This window comes from Pelophylax lessonae (assembly GCF_965119305.1).
Source record: "Pelophylax lessonae genome assembly, chromosome: 1".
Taxonomy (NCBI): Eukaryota; Metazoa; Chordata; class Amphibia; order Anura; family Ranidae; genus Pelophylax; species Pelophylax lessonae.
Genome location: NC_138768.1, coordinates 700,589,352 through 700,606,313, shown reverse-complemented (window position 1 = coordinate 700,606,313; position 16,962 = coordinate 700,589,352). Strand labels below are relative to the sequence as shown.

The 16,962-nt window shown below is 45.0% G+C and overlaps 1 protein-coding gene across 2 annotated transcripts in view; it reads right to left on the bottom strand.

Moving 5' to 3' along the window:
* Window positions 1-2,792: 2,792 nt before the first annotated feature.
* Window positions 2,793-16,962, bottom strand: part of GALNT7 (polypeptide N-acetylgalactosaminyltransferase 7) — a 303,038-nt gene continuing 288,868 nt past the window's right edge. For both annotated transcript variants that reach the window (XM_082272937.1, XM_082272936.1), the window contains exons 10-12: window positions 15,491-15,589; window positions 4,879-5,007; window positions 2,793-2,938 (exon numbers count right to left, since the gene is read on the bottom strand). In XM_082272937.1, the coding sequence (XP_082129063.1) occupies window positions 2,801-2,938; window positions 4,879-5,007; window positions 15,491-15,589 (366 nt within the window). In that variant the 3' untranslated portion in view covers window positions 2,793-2,800. The remainder of the gene's footprint in view (window positions 2,939-4,878; window positions 5,008-15,490; window positions 15,590-16,962) is intronic.

Genomic DNA, 16,962 nt, shown 5'->3' with positions numbered 1-16,962 from the left:
TTTGATGTCTAATGGATCCCCTTATTAAAGCTTAGTACACACAATGAGAAGAATCTTTTTCAAAGCGATCGTACAATAATCTGATCGTTAGCACACAGCTTTTCGAGAGCTGATCACAACTGTTCATCCAAAATTATCCAAAGGGGTAAACACAAAAATTTTCTCATACGATACCAGATCATACGATTTTCGTATATTCAGTGCAGATTTTGTCCGAAAAAAATAGGATTATGCAAGATTATGCATGTTCGGAAATGAAATTACTTCCGAAGTTGTATTCTGTCGAATGATAAATTTTGTAAGTTGAGTAACTCCTGCATTTTCGATATAACCCTAGCATGCAAAAAAAAAAAAATACGGATAATCATTTGTCCGATATTCTCATTGTATGTACGAGCCATAACTGTACTTCTCTTCCAAATTTAATGTTGAAAATTAAAATACAGCATTGCCATTTTTGTCTATTTATAATATTTTGCCAACTAAAAAAAAGTTACTTTTAATGCATACTTTAACGTATATACGACAATAATGAGGCATACTAGCCTGGATGTCTGAAACCCCTCCACATACATCTCGTAATCCAGACCAAACAGCAGTCTAATTATTACAAGCAGGCAACTGTGAATGTTTGGTTTTCTATATTATATTTTAAGCCTCAATAATTAAATACACATAAGTAGATGCAACCACCTGTCATGAAGGGCTAATCTAATGTTTTGTTCCCATGTTTTCTTCCTAGTCGGCAGGGTGTAATAAATATTGCTATTCCTGCCCGTTCAGAGTATGGGTATTAGATTCAGCTCTATTATTATGGTAAGTACCAGTTGTCAATAGATATGGCTGCTAGTTCATCTGATATGTACAACGGCCTTTTTCTCAGTGTCCATATATTTGCTTCTTTAGTGTAATGTTACTAAAGACAGAATTGAATTCATCCATTTAGCTAACTCTTTGTTTTGTATCTTTCCTTAAAAATGCTTTTTGGTCATGTACATTTTTGCCACATAATCTAACATTGCACAAGGTACCGGGATGTGACCTTTGTAAATTTGTCACCAAGCTTTGCAAATGTTACATAACAACAAAAATGATCTATGTTGGACCCATACCTAAACTAAATGGGCAAAGCTGTAATAAATATAACACAACTGAGCAAGAAAGTAAAGTCCATAGTTAATATCACACATATAATGGAATTCACCTAAGTTATTGCAGTGTGCTGAACTCTGATATGGCTGTAAATAAATGTGGACAGTACATTTTTTTCTTGCAGGCTTAATGGTTTGATACCACAGGTAATATACTGATCATTGAAGGTACTTCTGTAGAATCCATGTAGGTTGGCCGGTCTTTCGTGTTTTCTCATGTTTGAGATTCAGTGTTACATCTGCTGTGTCTTTTATTCAGGGAAAATGCTGGCACAACACAGTAATGACAACGCAGTACCAACCCAATCACCATCCTGCATAGTTCACTTAGAAGTTTTTGAAAAGCTTCCATAAATATGTATGGCATCTGTAAATTATGGCCCTGTTACTGATACTGGAAGTCAAATTAAAGACAGAAGTAATATGACTGAAGGTGCCCTAGCAGATACCCCAAAACCAATTCCGTTACTGTGCTATGTCTTTACTAAACCTTCAAATATATAAATGGAGTATTAGAATAGACACCATTTTAATAAGCTTTGGCTAAATGCACAGAATTGTTGTTCCACAGCATGTTTACCAACTTCTGAAGACCTTGATACTGAATATGTTTTGTAGCTGATGACAATACAGGGAGGACGCTACTTTCACCTTTATCCACTGCCACAGAGCAGGCCTAGCGGATATAAACTTAGTCCAATGTATTTCAGAGACAAAACTTCACCTGAGATCTGCTGATATAGAGAAAGTATCAGATTTTACAGTGTTCTATAACACCTCATGGGGACGTCTTGTGGCAATAACTGGTACACTATGCTATAGAGCTTTCACTCTAATGTATACAGTATTAGGATTGCAGATGCTTTGGAGTGTGGAGCGGAGTTTATCTTTAAAACCTTTATTTATGAATTCAAGTTTGAGGATTTCTTTACCATCTACATCCTAGAAATCTTCCAAGTACCTGTACTTACAATGCACCAGTCTGCTCCACCATGACACGTGGCCTGGAACACTGTATGTTCACCCAGCAGCAAAACGTTTCACCAGTGAACTCCCTATGCATCTCTTCTTTCAGACAACCACCAAACAATTGTTTTTTTTTTTTTTTTTTGGATTCCATCTCTTACATATGGCAAGCATACAGTTATCCTAAAAAAATATGAAAGAAATGGAAGAGGCACTAAAATTTTCCCAATGTTACCATCCAAAACAGCAGCACAGACAAAGGCCACTATTACTGAAAGAAATTGTGGCAGTGCTTTGAAAAGAAAAAGAAGAGTGAAAAGTAAATTGAGAGCTAGTTAATCACCAAGACACAGACATGTCTCACTAATTAAATGATTTTCAAGTGTGTGTTAAAAACTACCTTCCAACCCCTGAGTAGAATCCCAAGAAATAGAGTCTTTAGCTTTGTTCCTACAAACAGAGCTAGAAGCACTTTAACAAACATTATCTTGGACCAAGATGATGTAAACGTGTAAAAAGTTTAAAGGTAAAAGCAGTCTTGTAAACATTAACTGCAGGATGACCCAATGTTCATCGGGTAGGTCTCCGTTATCCTTCATTGAGTGTTGACTGTACAGTTACTCATTGCAGCAGGTTTCAGGCTGGATTCAGCCAATGTAATCTTCATTTGTCAACCTTCCACTTTATACACTGAGGATGTTGTTCATTTCCCACTTCTGTGATGGTTTGCTGGAGTCACAGTCTGACAAGAACACTTGGTGAGTAGCCTCCGAGCGATCCAGGCATTTTCCGGTAGGGATATGGGTAAATCTATGTATGTGCTACAGGAGGAAAACCAGACATTAAAGCAAATCTCAAACATCATTTGCTTTATATTAGAAAATAAAAGCTTCTCTAAACCCAGGCCATTGTCTGGCAGGGCTGGAAAGAAAAGAAGCCCTACATTTTTCAAATTAATCCACCTCTATCTGTATGCATGCAATTTTGGAATAGTACCCACTGTTTTCTACTGTAACTAAAGCCAGACTACATTTTAATTGTATTTTTGCCCTCATATTATTGGAATAAATAAAAAGCCATTCAAAAAGCTCCATCTGTACTCCTGGAACGCTGCATTCCAACAGGAGGTCACATGCTCCCTCATATCCAGTAGGACTAGGTATTTTTTAGGGGCTCTGACAGAGCAATAGTCAATCAGTGGCTCACAATGACTAATCACAGTGGTCATAAATATAAACATACTTGTGTTTACATTGGACAGCCCTCCCCTTCCTCTTACAATGGAGGAAGGGGAAGTAGTAATGAATGAATCTTTCATTAATCACTACAACCCCAATTCAAAAAAAGAATAAAAACAGAATGCAATGATTTGCAAATGTCATAAACCCATATTTTTTTATAACAGAAAATATAAAAAACAATAAATGTTTAAACTGAGAAAATGAATCATTTTTTAGAAAAAAGGTAATTTTTAAATTGATGGCAGCAACACTTCTCAAAAAAGTTGGGACAAGGCCATGTTTACCACAGTGTGCCACCCCCTCTTCTTTTAACAACACTCTGTAAACATCTAAGAACTGAGGAGACCAGTAGCTGGAGCTTTTGGAATGTTGTCCCATATATCCCAGACTGCCGAGGTCTTTACTAGATTGTGGGATCAGTTCTAACCCTTTAATCATCCTCCTCTCCTGTACATCTCTGCTCCATCCTGTCTGCATGTGACCATATATTAAACGTATTCCCTTCTTTTATCCCGCACATCTCCATGCTCCCTCTGTATGTAACCTATGCAATAACCCATTTATTTCCTCCTCCTCTTGTGTGTGAGCTGATATGCTGCTTTCTAGTACACCATTACCAAGCTCCATGCTTTAAACACTTCCAATGCCAGCAGGTTTCCCTTTCTCCAGAAAATTGAGTCAACGAATGAGATCACCTAGGGGTATCTACTTTTAGAAAAGTGGTAATTTCCTGCCACTGACAACTGGCCTGGTAATGAAGGAGTATTTACATGCTGATACTAAAAAGGCTAAAACAGGGAGCTGCTGAAAATAGTTAAATAACACTTTCAATATACATTTTACCAAGCAGTTTATGATCTAGTGCCCTCTCTTCTACAACAGATAGAACTTCTAATATATGATAAACAGAGAAACCTCTAATGACTCTTACCTGTTCATCTGAAACAATCTGAAGAGGCTGAGTAGTTAGTCACAAGCTCTAACACTGTGAATTCTGCACTTTACCTAACTGTTAAAGCAATGGAGAGCCCATTCACACTTGTATGTTACTGCAATGCGCATTTAAACACGCGCCTCATCAGCTATATCTGAGGTGAGTTAATTGTGAATAAAGCCCCCATGCACCACGCAGTACATTACAACACACCACATTGCACATATCGTGTTGCGTTATGGTGCGAAAAAAAAAAAATGGGTCATATGTGCTTTTTTGATCTGTGGAATAGGCTGCCTTAACACAGCTTGCTAACACATGAAGGCACGCTAACACATGAAGGACAGATTGGTAAAGTGAATCTAGACTAATTGTGTTCTTTTTATCACAGAAAGGACTATATTGGAGTCATGTAAAGTGGTCGTTTCTTTATGCCATTATTGCTACATGTATCGGACCGCCCAATCTAGACTGGTGTGCAGTGTGACCCACAGACTATACTGAATTCAGAAATATTACAAATGTGTTTATTAAAAAAAAATACATAAAATACACTTTGTAATTATAAACAGACTTCTGGACATACCTTGAAGTATTGCCACTCTTTGTATTCATTTAAATTACAGTGTGTAATCATGACTTTCAATCCATCCGGCCCTTTAGTAAGACACTGATCATACTGCATCAACTGATTGGCTTCATTAATTCGGAAAAGCTAGTAAAATAAAATCATTGGCTAATTAACAAGAATGCATAAACTAGCTATTAAACCACACATTGCTTATTTGTTGCCTTTCACACCTATGTTCTAAAGATATATATATGCCTTATAATATATTTAAGAAAGAAAAAATGTACAATGTCAGGAAGACTTTAAAAACCAAATCTAGGTCCCAGTGCTCTCCCCATCCCCCTAGGAACAGCTCCCCCCTTGTATGCTTTCCTTTTAAACATATATTTTGCTGCAGTAATCAGGCTGTAACAGACAGGGTCTTCTTTGGATTTACAGATTGCAAAGATGACACCACCTTTGCATCACAATATTCTGAATTAAGTGTATTGGTGATGCCTACTCAAGGTGTTGCAGTGGTGTGTAAAAAGCTACTGGTACCAGGCTGGTGTTTTCAAATGGGGCCGTTCCTTTTAAAGGTTAGCCTGTTAAAGAACGTGACAATATTTTGGGGAATACAGGCTGTAATTAACACAGTAACAGACCTCATCCTGTATCCTGACACACAAAAACCCCACCCATTTCTCCTTTCCACAGTCCATTATGTAGGTGCTCCACTAAGGATCCTCTTGCTTCGCAATGGCGGGGCACAGGCACAAAGGATCTGGGTAAAAAGAGCCCAATAGCAAGCATTCTGCAGACAACCTACAGGAAAGTCAACTCAACACAGCATTCAGGATGACAACTATCCTGGAGAAATATCCTATTATGACACCTCTCCCCCTCCTCTGACATGTACAAAACGCCTTGTCTGACAAAAGCAGATTTCTCTGCCACAATTGTCAGAATTTTAGGGAAAATGTTCGGTACTTATAGAATCTTTGTTTTTTCAGAGGACAGAAACACTACGTGTCCTCTATTTCCCCCGACCCTGTTCAGGAATCTCCTGTACTTAAGGATATTATGGATGAAAATACTTCGGGCCCTGAATCTATAGTAGAGACTGCAGAGGATTTTCCTTCCCCTGTATTTTATGAGGAACAAGCTAGAAGCCCAAATCCCATAGCCTGGGGCTACTACTTCTGCTAAAAGGATCTTCTTAATCTCCCCAGTCATCAACTTCAAAACCAAGACTTATGGCTGGAATACACGGGCCGAATATCGCCCGATCATTCGACCACCGACTTATGAAAAAGTGTTTGTTGGTCGAAAACGTTGCCAACATACACAGGCCGAATATCGCCCGACCGTTTGACCGCCGACCATCGAAACAGTGCATGCGTGATGCTGTTCTACGGATTTTAAATGAACAACCTTAACACCAACGTATAGAATATTGTTCGTTCGCAAACGAGACGACAGAATTTTTCGTTTTTTTCATGATGGCTGGGCATTAACGAGTAGAATATCGGCCGATCCTTCGCTGAACGGAAATTTTCGGCCGATTTTCTTATCGTGTATTCCGGCCATTAGTACTGCCTTTAGTTTCAAGCCCTGGACTCCTAAGTCCACCAAGCATACCCAGAATCCTTCTTCTTCACAATGAAGAAGTGCCCACACTCCACACAATTCGAGGATGTCTGTTGGCCTTTGCGCCACTCTGGATCCAAGACAGCTCGAGTCTCTGGGTTTTAAGGTTCCTATTAAAACCTATTCATAGTCTCAAAAACAAATAGGGGCATCCACCCAATACTGGTACTTAATCTCTAAAAAAGATTCTTTGTGTACCAAAATTCCCAGTGGAATCAATTAAATTGGTCATTGCTTCTCTAAAACTAAAGAAATCAGTAGGCATACAAGACGCTTATCTACGCATCCCCATCCTCCCCTCACATCAACGCTTTCTGCGTTTTGCTGTGGGAGACTAACACTTAAAATTTTTCACTATCATTTGGGCAATCCTCTGCACCCCAGATGTTGACAAAAAAGCTTGTCCTGCTTCTGGCTCTTCTGGAACCGGATGCATTCATGTCACAGGTTATCCTAACAACCACACTGAAGAACTCCTCAGCCACAAGCTCGTCTGCCAATGTCCAGAGGATGAGTCAGTTCCCTTAAACATTTAGCTAGATAAGCAAACTTTCCAAAATCTGCTTCCCAGCCCTCATACCGTTTTGTGTACCTTGTCAAATCCTGGATGCAGGCCAAGACAGAAGTTTCCTCCTTTAGGAGAAAGTTGCTTCCTTAAGGTAACACATGCGAACCCTCAGCTCAGAATGGCACCCCTCAGTTTCCTTTTGCATGAGTGCTCTGGGCTTATTAGTAGTTTCCTTCTAGGCAGTTCCCTTTGTCCAGTTTCAATCCAGACTTCTTCAATCTGACACACACGCAACATGGAAAAAGCAAATCTAATCTTTGGATTGCCCAGTGCTTCTATACAGCCAGAAAAAGCTCATTCTGACATGGTGGATATCCAGTTCTGCCCTGAAATTGGGAAAGTCTTTCATGCCTTGGAAGGTGGTGCCAACAGAGGACAGCCTTACAAGATGGGGCAGAGTTTACAACTCCTTGATTGTTCCGGGGACTTTAAAACTCCCTATTAACATTCTGGAACTGACAGCCATCAGATCTCTACAACATTGAACCTCACTTCTGCAAAGTTACCCAGTCAGGATGACACAGCATTGGCCTATATAAATCATCAGGGAGACACCAGAAATCAAGAGAAACATGTCTGCTTTTCTTCTGGGCAAAAACTTAGATTCTAGTTCTCTTCACCGTCCACATGCCTGGAGTGGGCAACTCCTAAACTACCAACACCTATACCCAGGTAAATGGTCTAAGCACTCCCTAGAGCTTTCCGTTTATGCCTCCACTTCGATGAAGATCCTTCCTCAAATGCAGTGCAAGATAGAGGATAGAGTCCTGGTCATTCTTATCACACCAATTTGGCCCAGAAGGACGTGGTACACAGGCATACTCTGACTTCTATCAGCTGAGCCTTGGCCTCTTCCAAACAGAGAGGACCTACTGGCCCAAGGCCCCCTGTTCCATCCTGCTTCTCAGTAGCTAGCTTTAACGGCATGGCTTTTTAAATCCAAGTCATAAAGACAGGGGTATTTCTGACTCCCACTCTACTTAGAGCAAGATTTACAACACATGTAGTGCTTACTTTGCTTGGTGCAAAGGCAGACAGTTAAACTCTAGGAGTTCTCTATGACTTGAATTTTAGCAGTCTGGTCTTGACCCCCTGACTATCCCTGTGTACCCTCTACCATATCCATTCTCTTGCAGAAGCCTTTTGCATTTCAATCTCCAAGACTTTCTGTTCAGGGAGGATAAATCTCTTTCTTCTTCCTACTGTGTCGCCTTGGGATCTCTACCTTGTGCTCTCTGTCCTTCAGAGACCCCCTTTTGAACTGATTAGAGACATTCCTTTGGAAAACAGCACTTTTAAGGTTGCCTTCCCAGTTGTCTTTACATCTGTTAGGCATGTTTAGGAGATGGCAGCTTTCTTGTAAAGAGCCTTTTCTTGTTTTGCACATGAACAAGGTAGTTTTGAGACCAAAAACCTTTTTACCTAAAATGGTCTCTTCTTTCCACCTCAGTGAGGACACTGTTTTCCCTTCCCTCTGTCCCACTCCAAAACATAACAAGTAAATTGCCCTACAGTGCCTGGATATGGTCAGGGCTGTCAGGTCTACTTGGAAGCCACAGCCCCGGTTAGCAAGAATCCCACTTTTCTCTTACGTCCTCTGACAGTCGCCGCCACTTCATAATCTTCACTAATGGGGTAATTGACCTTTGCTCCGCAGGAGTAGCTAGGCAACAAGATTTGTTAATATCAAAGCTTTTAGCACATCACACCCCTAGGGGGTGGTCCCCTCAGTCAATACCTCCCTGCTTCCTGCATTCTCAACTCAGTTTCTAATGCCTAGCTTAGGAGTGGCTGGCTGATCCTGTGCTGGGGCTTTCAGTCTCAGCCTTCTATCCTCTTTTTGATTTTATTTTGAGTATTTTTCTCTTTCTTTTACTTAGCTGTTCTTTTTCTCAGCATTAGTTTAGTTTCTTCGGATGAAGATGATCATGCGGAGCTGGGTCTCGGACTGGCCACCCTGGATCCCAGGGTTCAGGGCCAGGGGCTTCCCAGCCTGCCATCGAGCGTTCAGCTCAGGTTTCCCTGGCATATTGAACGACCCTGTTCGCTGCAGGGATGCTGCCTGTGAGGTGGCTACCTCACCGGACGCCATTTGCGGTTTCGCACCGCAGTTCCACTGCATCCTGGCTGCGACACTCCCTGTCCTCAGTGCAGCGGTTTGGTCGCTGGAGAAGGCTCCCCACGCCAACCGGACTGGTAAGTGCAATTCTATGTGGGGACCTGTCTGTTTTGGGTGTCAGTCTGTGACTGCGTGACCCTGCATGTCTGTGTATGTGCTGAGCTCCCTGTCAGATTCCTGTGTGGAATAGCTGCCTTTCTGTGGGCTGCGGGGGGGCTCTCCCGCTCTGCTATGTGAGAGTATGGGGCAGACTGGGCTTGGACATGCTGTGCGGCGGCCGCTACTGCGGCCCGCCATTTTTTTGAGGCAAATTATGGTGACCAGCCCTGTGTGGTACGGCGCGGTGTTTTGGCGGCGATCGATCATACAGCCACATGTCGGCGCCATTTTCTCATTGCCTGAAATGCCTCGGCCAAGCGGCCATGTTTGTGTAACCTGCATAGGCTTTATAGGGCGGTCAGTCATTGCATCACTTCCTTTTGCTCTGGAACAGCGATCAGTGGCAGCAGCCTGTGTGGTCTCTCCAGGTTTTTACCTTTCCTTTTCCTGTATTTCCTTGCTCAGTGTCCTTATCCCTGTGGGGGTCGGTACATACAGTAGTGTGCGGTGGGCTACGCTCGCCGCGGTCTTAAAGGGGCAGTCCTCCTTTTTCAATTATTGCTGGGGCATGGATTCTCAGGATTGCAAGTTTCCTCCCACCTTGGTGGGGGGCCAAGGGGCTGCTGCATCCCCCGAGGGGGCTGATCTGGCTGCTATTGTGGCGAACTTGGCTTCTCAGGTGCAGATGCTAATGGCTGATCGATCCGCAAAACGGCCCAGATTGTCTATTTCCTCTGATTCAGAGGGCAATGGGGCTGCTATGGCTGGAGTGCCCTTCTCAGGGTCTAGCTCATCTCTGGACCTTGGGGGGTCTGAGGGGGAGGCTGAGGTAGAAGGGGTTGATAATTCTCCCCCTGGCTCGCCTGAAGAGCTTGCACTCATGGATGAGTTGGTTGCTTCTATCAAGGAAACACTGCGTTTGCAGGATGAACCATGTCCTCCTGCTTTAATGTCCTCTTATGGGACGCAAAGGAAACGCAAAACAGCGCAGGTTTTTCCCTGCCCTGCGGAATTTCAGCGCGCTGTTGATGAGCAATGGCGCAATTTAAAGAAGCCCTTTACTGTGCCAAGTAAGTTCAAGCTGCGTTATCCCTTTACACCCACCACTGATGAGCGTTGGTGTGTGCCGCCTCAGGTGGATCACGCGGTGGCGGTTTTGAATAAATCTACTGCGATCCCTGCTGAGGATACCCCAGTGTTCCGGGACCCTACGGACAGGAGATTGGAGTCTCTTGCCCGTCATGCTTATACGGTTGCTGGTTCTATGCTGAAGCCTATTTTACTTCCATTTTGGCAGCCCAGGCTATTGCGGATTGGGCGCAGGTGCTCAGGCGCACCCTGGTGGCTGACTCTGCTCCACCGACAACATTGGCTATGGTGGATCAAATTCATCAGGGTGTCATGTATTTGTGTGATGCGGACTTGGATTTAGTCCCTTTGGCTGCACGCCTCTCAAGTGTGGCGGTATTGAACCGTCGCCTGATATGGCTGAAATGTTGGTCGGTTGACCAATCATCTCGCAAGACTTTAGCTAATTTGCCCTACGCGGGATCTCGCCTTTTTGGCGAGTCTTTGGATACTCTGATAAAGGGAATTTCCGGGAGTAAGAGCACTCTCTTACCCCAAACTCACAAGAATAGGAAGAATACCTCGTTTAGGCCCTCTCAGGGATCCTTTCGTGCCTTTCGGTCGCAAGATAGGGGCAAGCCCTTCAAGGGCCAAGGCTCCCAGAAGCCGTGGGCAGGTAAGCAGAAGTCCGGCCAGTCCGGGTCCGCTGCCCATACCAATTCGGCCTGAAGGGGCGCCCTCACCCGGTTCTGGGGTGGGGGGACGTTTGCTCGGTTTTCTTCAACCCTGGCTGGCCCGCATTCGGGACAGGTGGGTTCAGGAAATCGTTCGATCTGGATACAAGATCGAGTTTCTCTCTCGGCCGGCAAGCAGATTTTTTCCCTCAAATCTTCAGCTGTCTCCGGAGCGCTTGCAGGATCTGCACCTGGCAGTGCGGGACCTGCTGGCCCAGGGAGTGGTGGTTCCGGTGCCTCATTGGGACAGATTTCGGGGGTTCTATTCCAATCGGTTCACTGTGCCCAGAAAGGAGGGCAAGGTACGTCCGATTTTGGACTTAAAAGCTCTGAACCGCTTTGTGCGGGTTCGCAAGTTCCGCATGGAATCCTTGCGCTCGGTGGTGGCTGCCCTGGTTCCGGGGGAATTCATGGCCTCCATCGACTTGAAGGATGCGTACCTTCACATCCCCATTTTCGAGGGTCACCAGAGGTTCCTTCGATTCGCCTTTGCGGAGGATCATTACCAATTCATGGCGTTACCCTTTGGTCTCGCTTCGGCTCCGCGGGTGTTCACCAAGGTGCTTGCGCCGGTCCTGGCTTTATTGAGAGCCCAGGGCATCTCTGTCTTGGGGTATCTGGATCTGATGGTCTCGGCTTTCGAGGCGATTCCCTTCGCCCAGTTTCACACACGGGATCTTCAGGCGGAGATCCTGGCCAAGTGAGACGGGCGTCCGCAATCTCTGGATTTCGTTGAGCCGCCTCACCCGAAGGGGTCTTTTGTGGTGGCTCCAGTCCCCGGCGGTGTCGGGGGGCAAGTCCTTTCGTCCTTTGTCGTGGACGGTGATCACCACGGATGCCAGCCTGTCGGGCTGGGGTGGTGTTCTGGGCGTTCTGTCCGCCCAGGGAACTTGTTCGGAGGAGGAATCCTCCCTTCCGATCAACATTCTGGAATTGCGAGCGATAAATCTCTGCCTTCTGCGTTGGACGGACAGGCTTCAGGGCCGTCCGGTTCAGGGGGCAGACGGACAATGCCACAGCGGTGGCCTACATCAACCACCAAGGGGGCACCGGGAGTGCCCGAGCAGCTCGGGAAGTAGCCGACATTCTGTCTTGGGCCGAGACGTACGTCCCGGCGATCTCTGCAGTTCACTTTCCGGGGGTGGAGAACTGGCAGGCGGATTATCTGGGTCGCCAGACCCTGGACCAGGGGGAATGGTCCCTTCACCCGGATGTCTTTCAGTTGTTGTGCGCGAAGTGGGGTTCCCCAGAAGTGGACCTGTTCGCATCTCGTCTAAACAACAAGGTGGAAAGGTTCGTGGCAAGGACGCGCGATCCTCGGGCAGAAGCCTCAGACGCGTTAGTGGCGCCCTGGCATCAGTATCGTCTGATGTATGCCTTTCCACCGATTCAGCTGCTGTCCAGGCTCCTTCGCAGGTTGGCCTCGGAACCGCACACAGTGATTCTGGTGGCGCCAGACTGGCCTCGCCGGTCTTGGTACGCAGACCTCATGAATCTGGCGGTCGACGCTCTGTGGCGTCTGCCTCTTCGAGAAGATCTCCTGTCTCAAGGACCGATATTCCATCCTGCTTTACAGTCGCTGGCTTTAACGGCCTGGCTGTTGAAAGCCAGGTCCTGAAGGATAGGGGTCTCTCCCCTGAGGTCATTCCCACTTTGATCAAGGCTAGAAAAGCCTCTTCAGGGAAGATTTACTACCGTACTTGGAAGGCGTATTTTGCCTGGAGTGAGTCCAGGGGGTATTCCCCTCGCTCATACTCGGTATCGAGAGTGTTGGCTTTCCTTCAAACGGGCGTGGACCAGCGTTTGGCGTTGGCCACGATTAAGGGTCAGATTTCTGCGCTGGCCATTCTCTTTCAACGCCCTGTGGCGTCTAATTCTTTGGTTAGCACCTTTGTTCAAGGGGTGCGACACTTGGCCCCTCCTCAGAGGGACCCTTTACCTCCATGGGACTTGAACCTTGTTCTGTCCGTGTTGCAGCATGCTCCCTTTGAGAAGATCAGGGAGATCTCGTTGTCTCTGTTGTCCAGGAAGGTTGCCTTTTTGGTGGCGATCACTTCGGCTCGCAGGGTATCGGAGCTGGCGGCCTTGTCCTGCAGCTCTCCCTACTTGGTGATTCACTTGGATAAGGTGGTCTTACGACCTAACCCTTCTTTTCTTCCGAAGAGGATCTCAGAATTTCACCTCAATGAGGACATTGTCTTACCTTCGCTTTGCGCGAAGCCTAAGCATCCAAAGGAGGTGGCTTTGCATGCCTTGGATGTTGTCCGGGCGATCAGAGTTTACCTGTCATCGACGAAATCCTTTCGCAAGTCGGATTCTCTATTTGTCCTTCCAGAGGGTCCTCGGAAGGGCATGGCGGCGTCGGCTGCGACCATCGCCAAATGGATCAGACAGACCATTGTGCAAGCCTATGCTTTGAAGGGGAAGGTTCCTCCTTTCCCTGTGAAGGCGCACTCTACCAGGTCTCTGAGTACGTCTTGGGCCTATCGTCATCAGGCTTCTGTGGCCCAGGTGTGTAAGGCGGCGACTTGGTCGTCCGTTCACACCTTCTCTAAATTTTACAAGGTGGATGTTCAGGCATCGGCAGATGCTTCCTTTGGCCGTAAAGTTCTTAGTGCGGCAGTGCCTTAGGGTCCCTTGTTTGGGTCCTTGGCTGTTGGGGTGTTTTTACCCCTAGGTTACTTGTTCTTCCTGGGTTGTTGCTCCTGTTGAGCACGTTTTTCCTGTTGCCCAGTTGGTTCTCTTACTTTGGTTAGGTTCTTTTTTCTGATGTGGGTACTGCGTTGCTTTAGGCGCGGCTGCGTTTTTCCCACCCCTCATGTCTACACTGCTCTGGGACGTCCCCATTAGTGAAGATTATGAAGTGGCGGCGACTGTCGGAGGACGTAAGAGAAAACGGAATTTTTGTAAAATCTTACCGTAAAATTCCTTTCTCTGAGTCCTCCGACAGTCGCCGCCCCCGCCCCTCTTTTGGGGTTTGTTTATGTACTCTACTGCTATGCTACTGAAACTGAGTTGAGAATGCAGGAAGCAGGGAGGTATTGACTGAGGGGACCACCCCCTAGGGGTGTGATATGCTAAAAGCTTTGATATTAACAAATCTTGTTGCCTAGCTACTCCTGCGGAGCAAAGGTCAATTACCCCATTAGTGAAGATTATGAAGTGGCGGCGACTGTCGGAGGACTCAGAGAAAGGAATTTTACGGTAAGATTTTACAAAAATTCAGTTTTTTCTGCTCAGTGTTCCTCATATTGCCGGGTGGATCAGACAACTTTTTTCCATGGGTCTATGCCCAGAAGTAAAGGGTTTCTCCCTTCCCCATCAGAGCTCATTCCACCAGGACTGCTGATGTCTTTTGCTTTTTAGCATCAGGCATCCGTATCCCAGATTTGCAAGGCTGCCATCTGGTCCTCTGTTCACACATTCCCTAGCTTATATCAGGGAGATAGTTAGTCCTTGACTGATGTAGGCTTCAAATGTAAGGTGCTTCGGACTGTTACCCAAGTGTTCGCAGGTTCTTTAACTCTTGTGTTTTAGTGGGCCTGTTAACAGTTCTGTTGTCTATGCTGTTGCCCACTCCTCAAGTTTATTGCTTGAAAACATCCCATGGTCTATAAATACAAGATTTGTGTCCTGTAGGGTATGATTAAGATTATAGGAAATTTGACTAGCCTGCAAATTCTTTATCGTGGAGTATAGTATAGGACACCAGCCCCTCCCCTCTGTTTTTTCATCACTCCTTATTGCTTGCCAAAAATCTGGAGTCCCACAGAGTAGGTGGAGTTATACAAGTGTACAATATGGGCAGCTCTATTAAGTTTTGCCACTGTCCAATCACCTGAAGATAGCCTGCATGTAAACCCATTGTCTATGAATACAAGTCCTGTACTGTACTCCAAGAAAAAAAGAATATACAGGTATGTTAAAATTCCTATTTTTTGATTTTGTGAGTAAAGGCAGACCCTATCCAGTGAATCATCTGGTGGGTTGTCAATTATTCAACAACATCCCTCAGATCCAGTCTGTCAAGATTATCAAACCCAGTGAAAAAGTTGCCCCTCTCCAGTTTGAATTCCATTTCAAGACTTCTTCAGTTTATTACTAATATGCCTTTGTTTTGTTTACTGGTGTCACCCTTGTTTATGGGAAGCAAGCTTCCTGAATGCTCTTCAGATCCATTCCTGTTGTTGGAATGAGCCATAATTGTACAGACCCCATAGTAACAAACTATTCGGATAGCCCTTAAATGTGTTCACGTATTCCAGTTTATCTGTCATTTAAAATTTCTATGATTATTTAACATATATTGTGACCTGTTAATTAGCACTGCAATTTACTGCTGCAGAAAATAATGCAGATATGATGGTTGCTATTGGTAGCCATACCTGTATGAGCTTAAATTTAGCTTACCTGGTTTCCACCCATTCTGTGACAGGCTCCAATTTCCACAATTCCTCCATTAGTGTGACCCATGCTGTCTATGCAGTAATTGGTGTCCAAACCTCGTACCTTAAAAAATATATACCTATATTTATTACCAAGTCACCATCACAATTATGGAAAAATTATATTTTTAATTTTATGTGAATGACAGCTTTTACACTGTATAAAATGCATCCGGAAAGTATTCACAGCGCTTCACTTTTTTCACATTTTGTTATGTTACTGCCTTATTCCAAATTTACTTAAATTCATTATTTTCCTCAAAATGCATCAAATACTACCTCATAATGACAACGTGAAAGAAGTTTGTTTGAAATCTTTGCAAATGTATTAAAAATAAAAAACAAAATAATCACATGCACATAAGAATTCACAGCCTTTGCCATGACACCTAAAATTGAGCTCAGGTGCATCCTGTTTCCACTGATTATCCTTGAGCTGTTTCTACAAATTGATTGGAGTCCAACTGGGGTAAATTCAGTTGATTGGACATTATTTGTAAAGGCACACACCTGTCTATATAAGGTCCCACAGTTAACAGTGCAATTCAGAGCACAAACCAAGCCATGAAAACCAAGGATTGTCTGTAGACCTGTAATTAGAATTAATTAAAATTAGACAGGATTCTATCGAGGCACAGATCTGGGGAAGGGTGCAGAAAGATTTCTGCAGCATTGAAGGTCCCAATGAGCACAGTGGCCTTCATCAGCTGTAAATGGAAGAAGTTTGGAACCACCAGGCCACCAGGACTCTTCCTAGAGTGCCCCCCCCCCCCAGCCAAACGGAGCGATCAGAGGAGAAGGGTCTTAGTCAGGGAGGTGACCAAGAACCCGATGGTCACTTTAAGAGAGCTCCAGCGTTTCTCTGTGGGGAGAGGAGAACATTCCAGAAGAGCAACCATCTCTGCAGCACTCCACCAATCAGGCCTGTATGGTAGAGTGGCCAGACGGAAGCCACTCCTCAGTAAAAGGAACATGACACCCTGTCTGGAGTTTGCCAAAAGGCACCTGAAGGACTCTCAGACCATAAGAAACCAAATTCTCTGATCTGATGAAACAAAGATTGAACTCTTTCGCCTTAATGGCAATCGTCATGTCTGGAGGAAACCAGGCACCGCTCATCACCAGGCCAATACCATCCCTACAGTGAAGCATGGTGGTGGCAGAATCATGCTGTGGGGATGTTTTTCAGCAGGAGGAACTAGGAGACTAGTCAGGATCGATGGAAAGATGAAGGCAGCAATGTACAGAAACATGCTTGATGAAAACCTGCTCCAGAGCGCTCTGGAACTCAGACTGGGGTGAAGGTTCAGTGGCCAAGCCAGAGCCCAGACTTAAACCCGCTTAAACATCTCTGAAGAGATCTGAAAATAACTGTATACCAATGCTCCCCATCCAACCTGATGGAGCTTGAGAGGTTCCGCAAAGAAGAATGGGAGA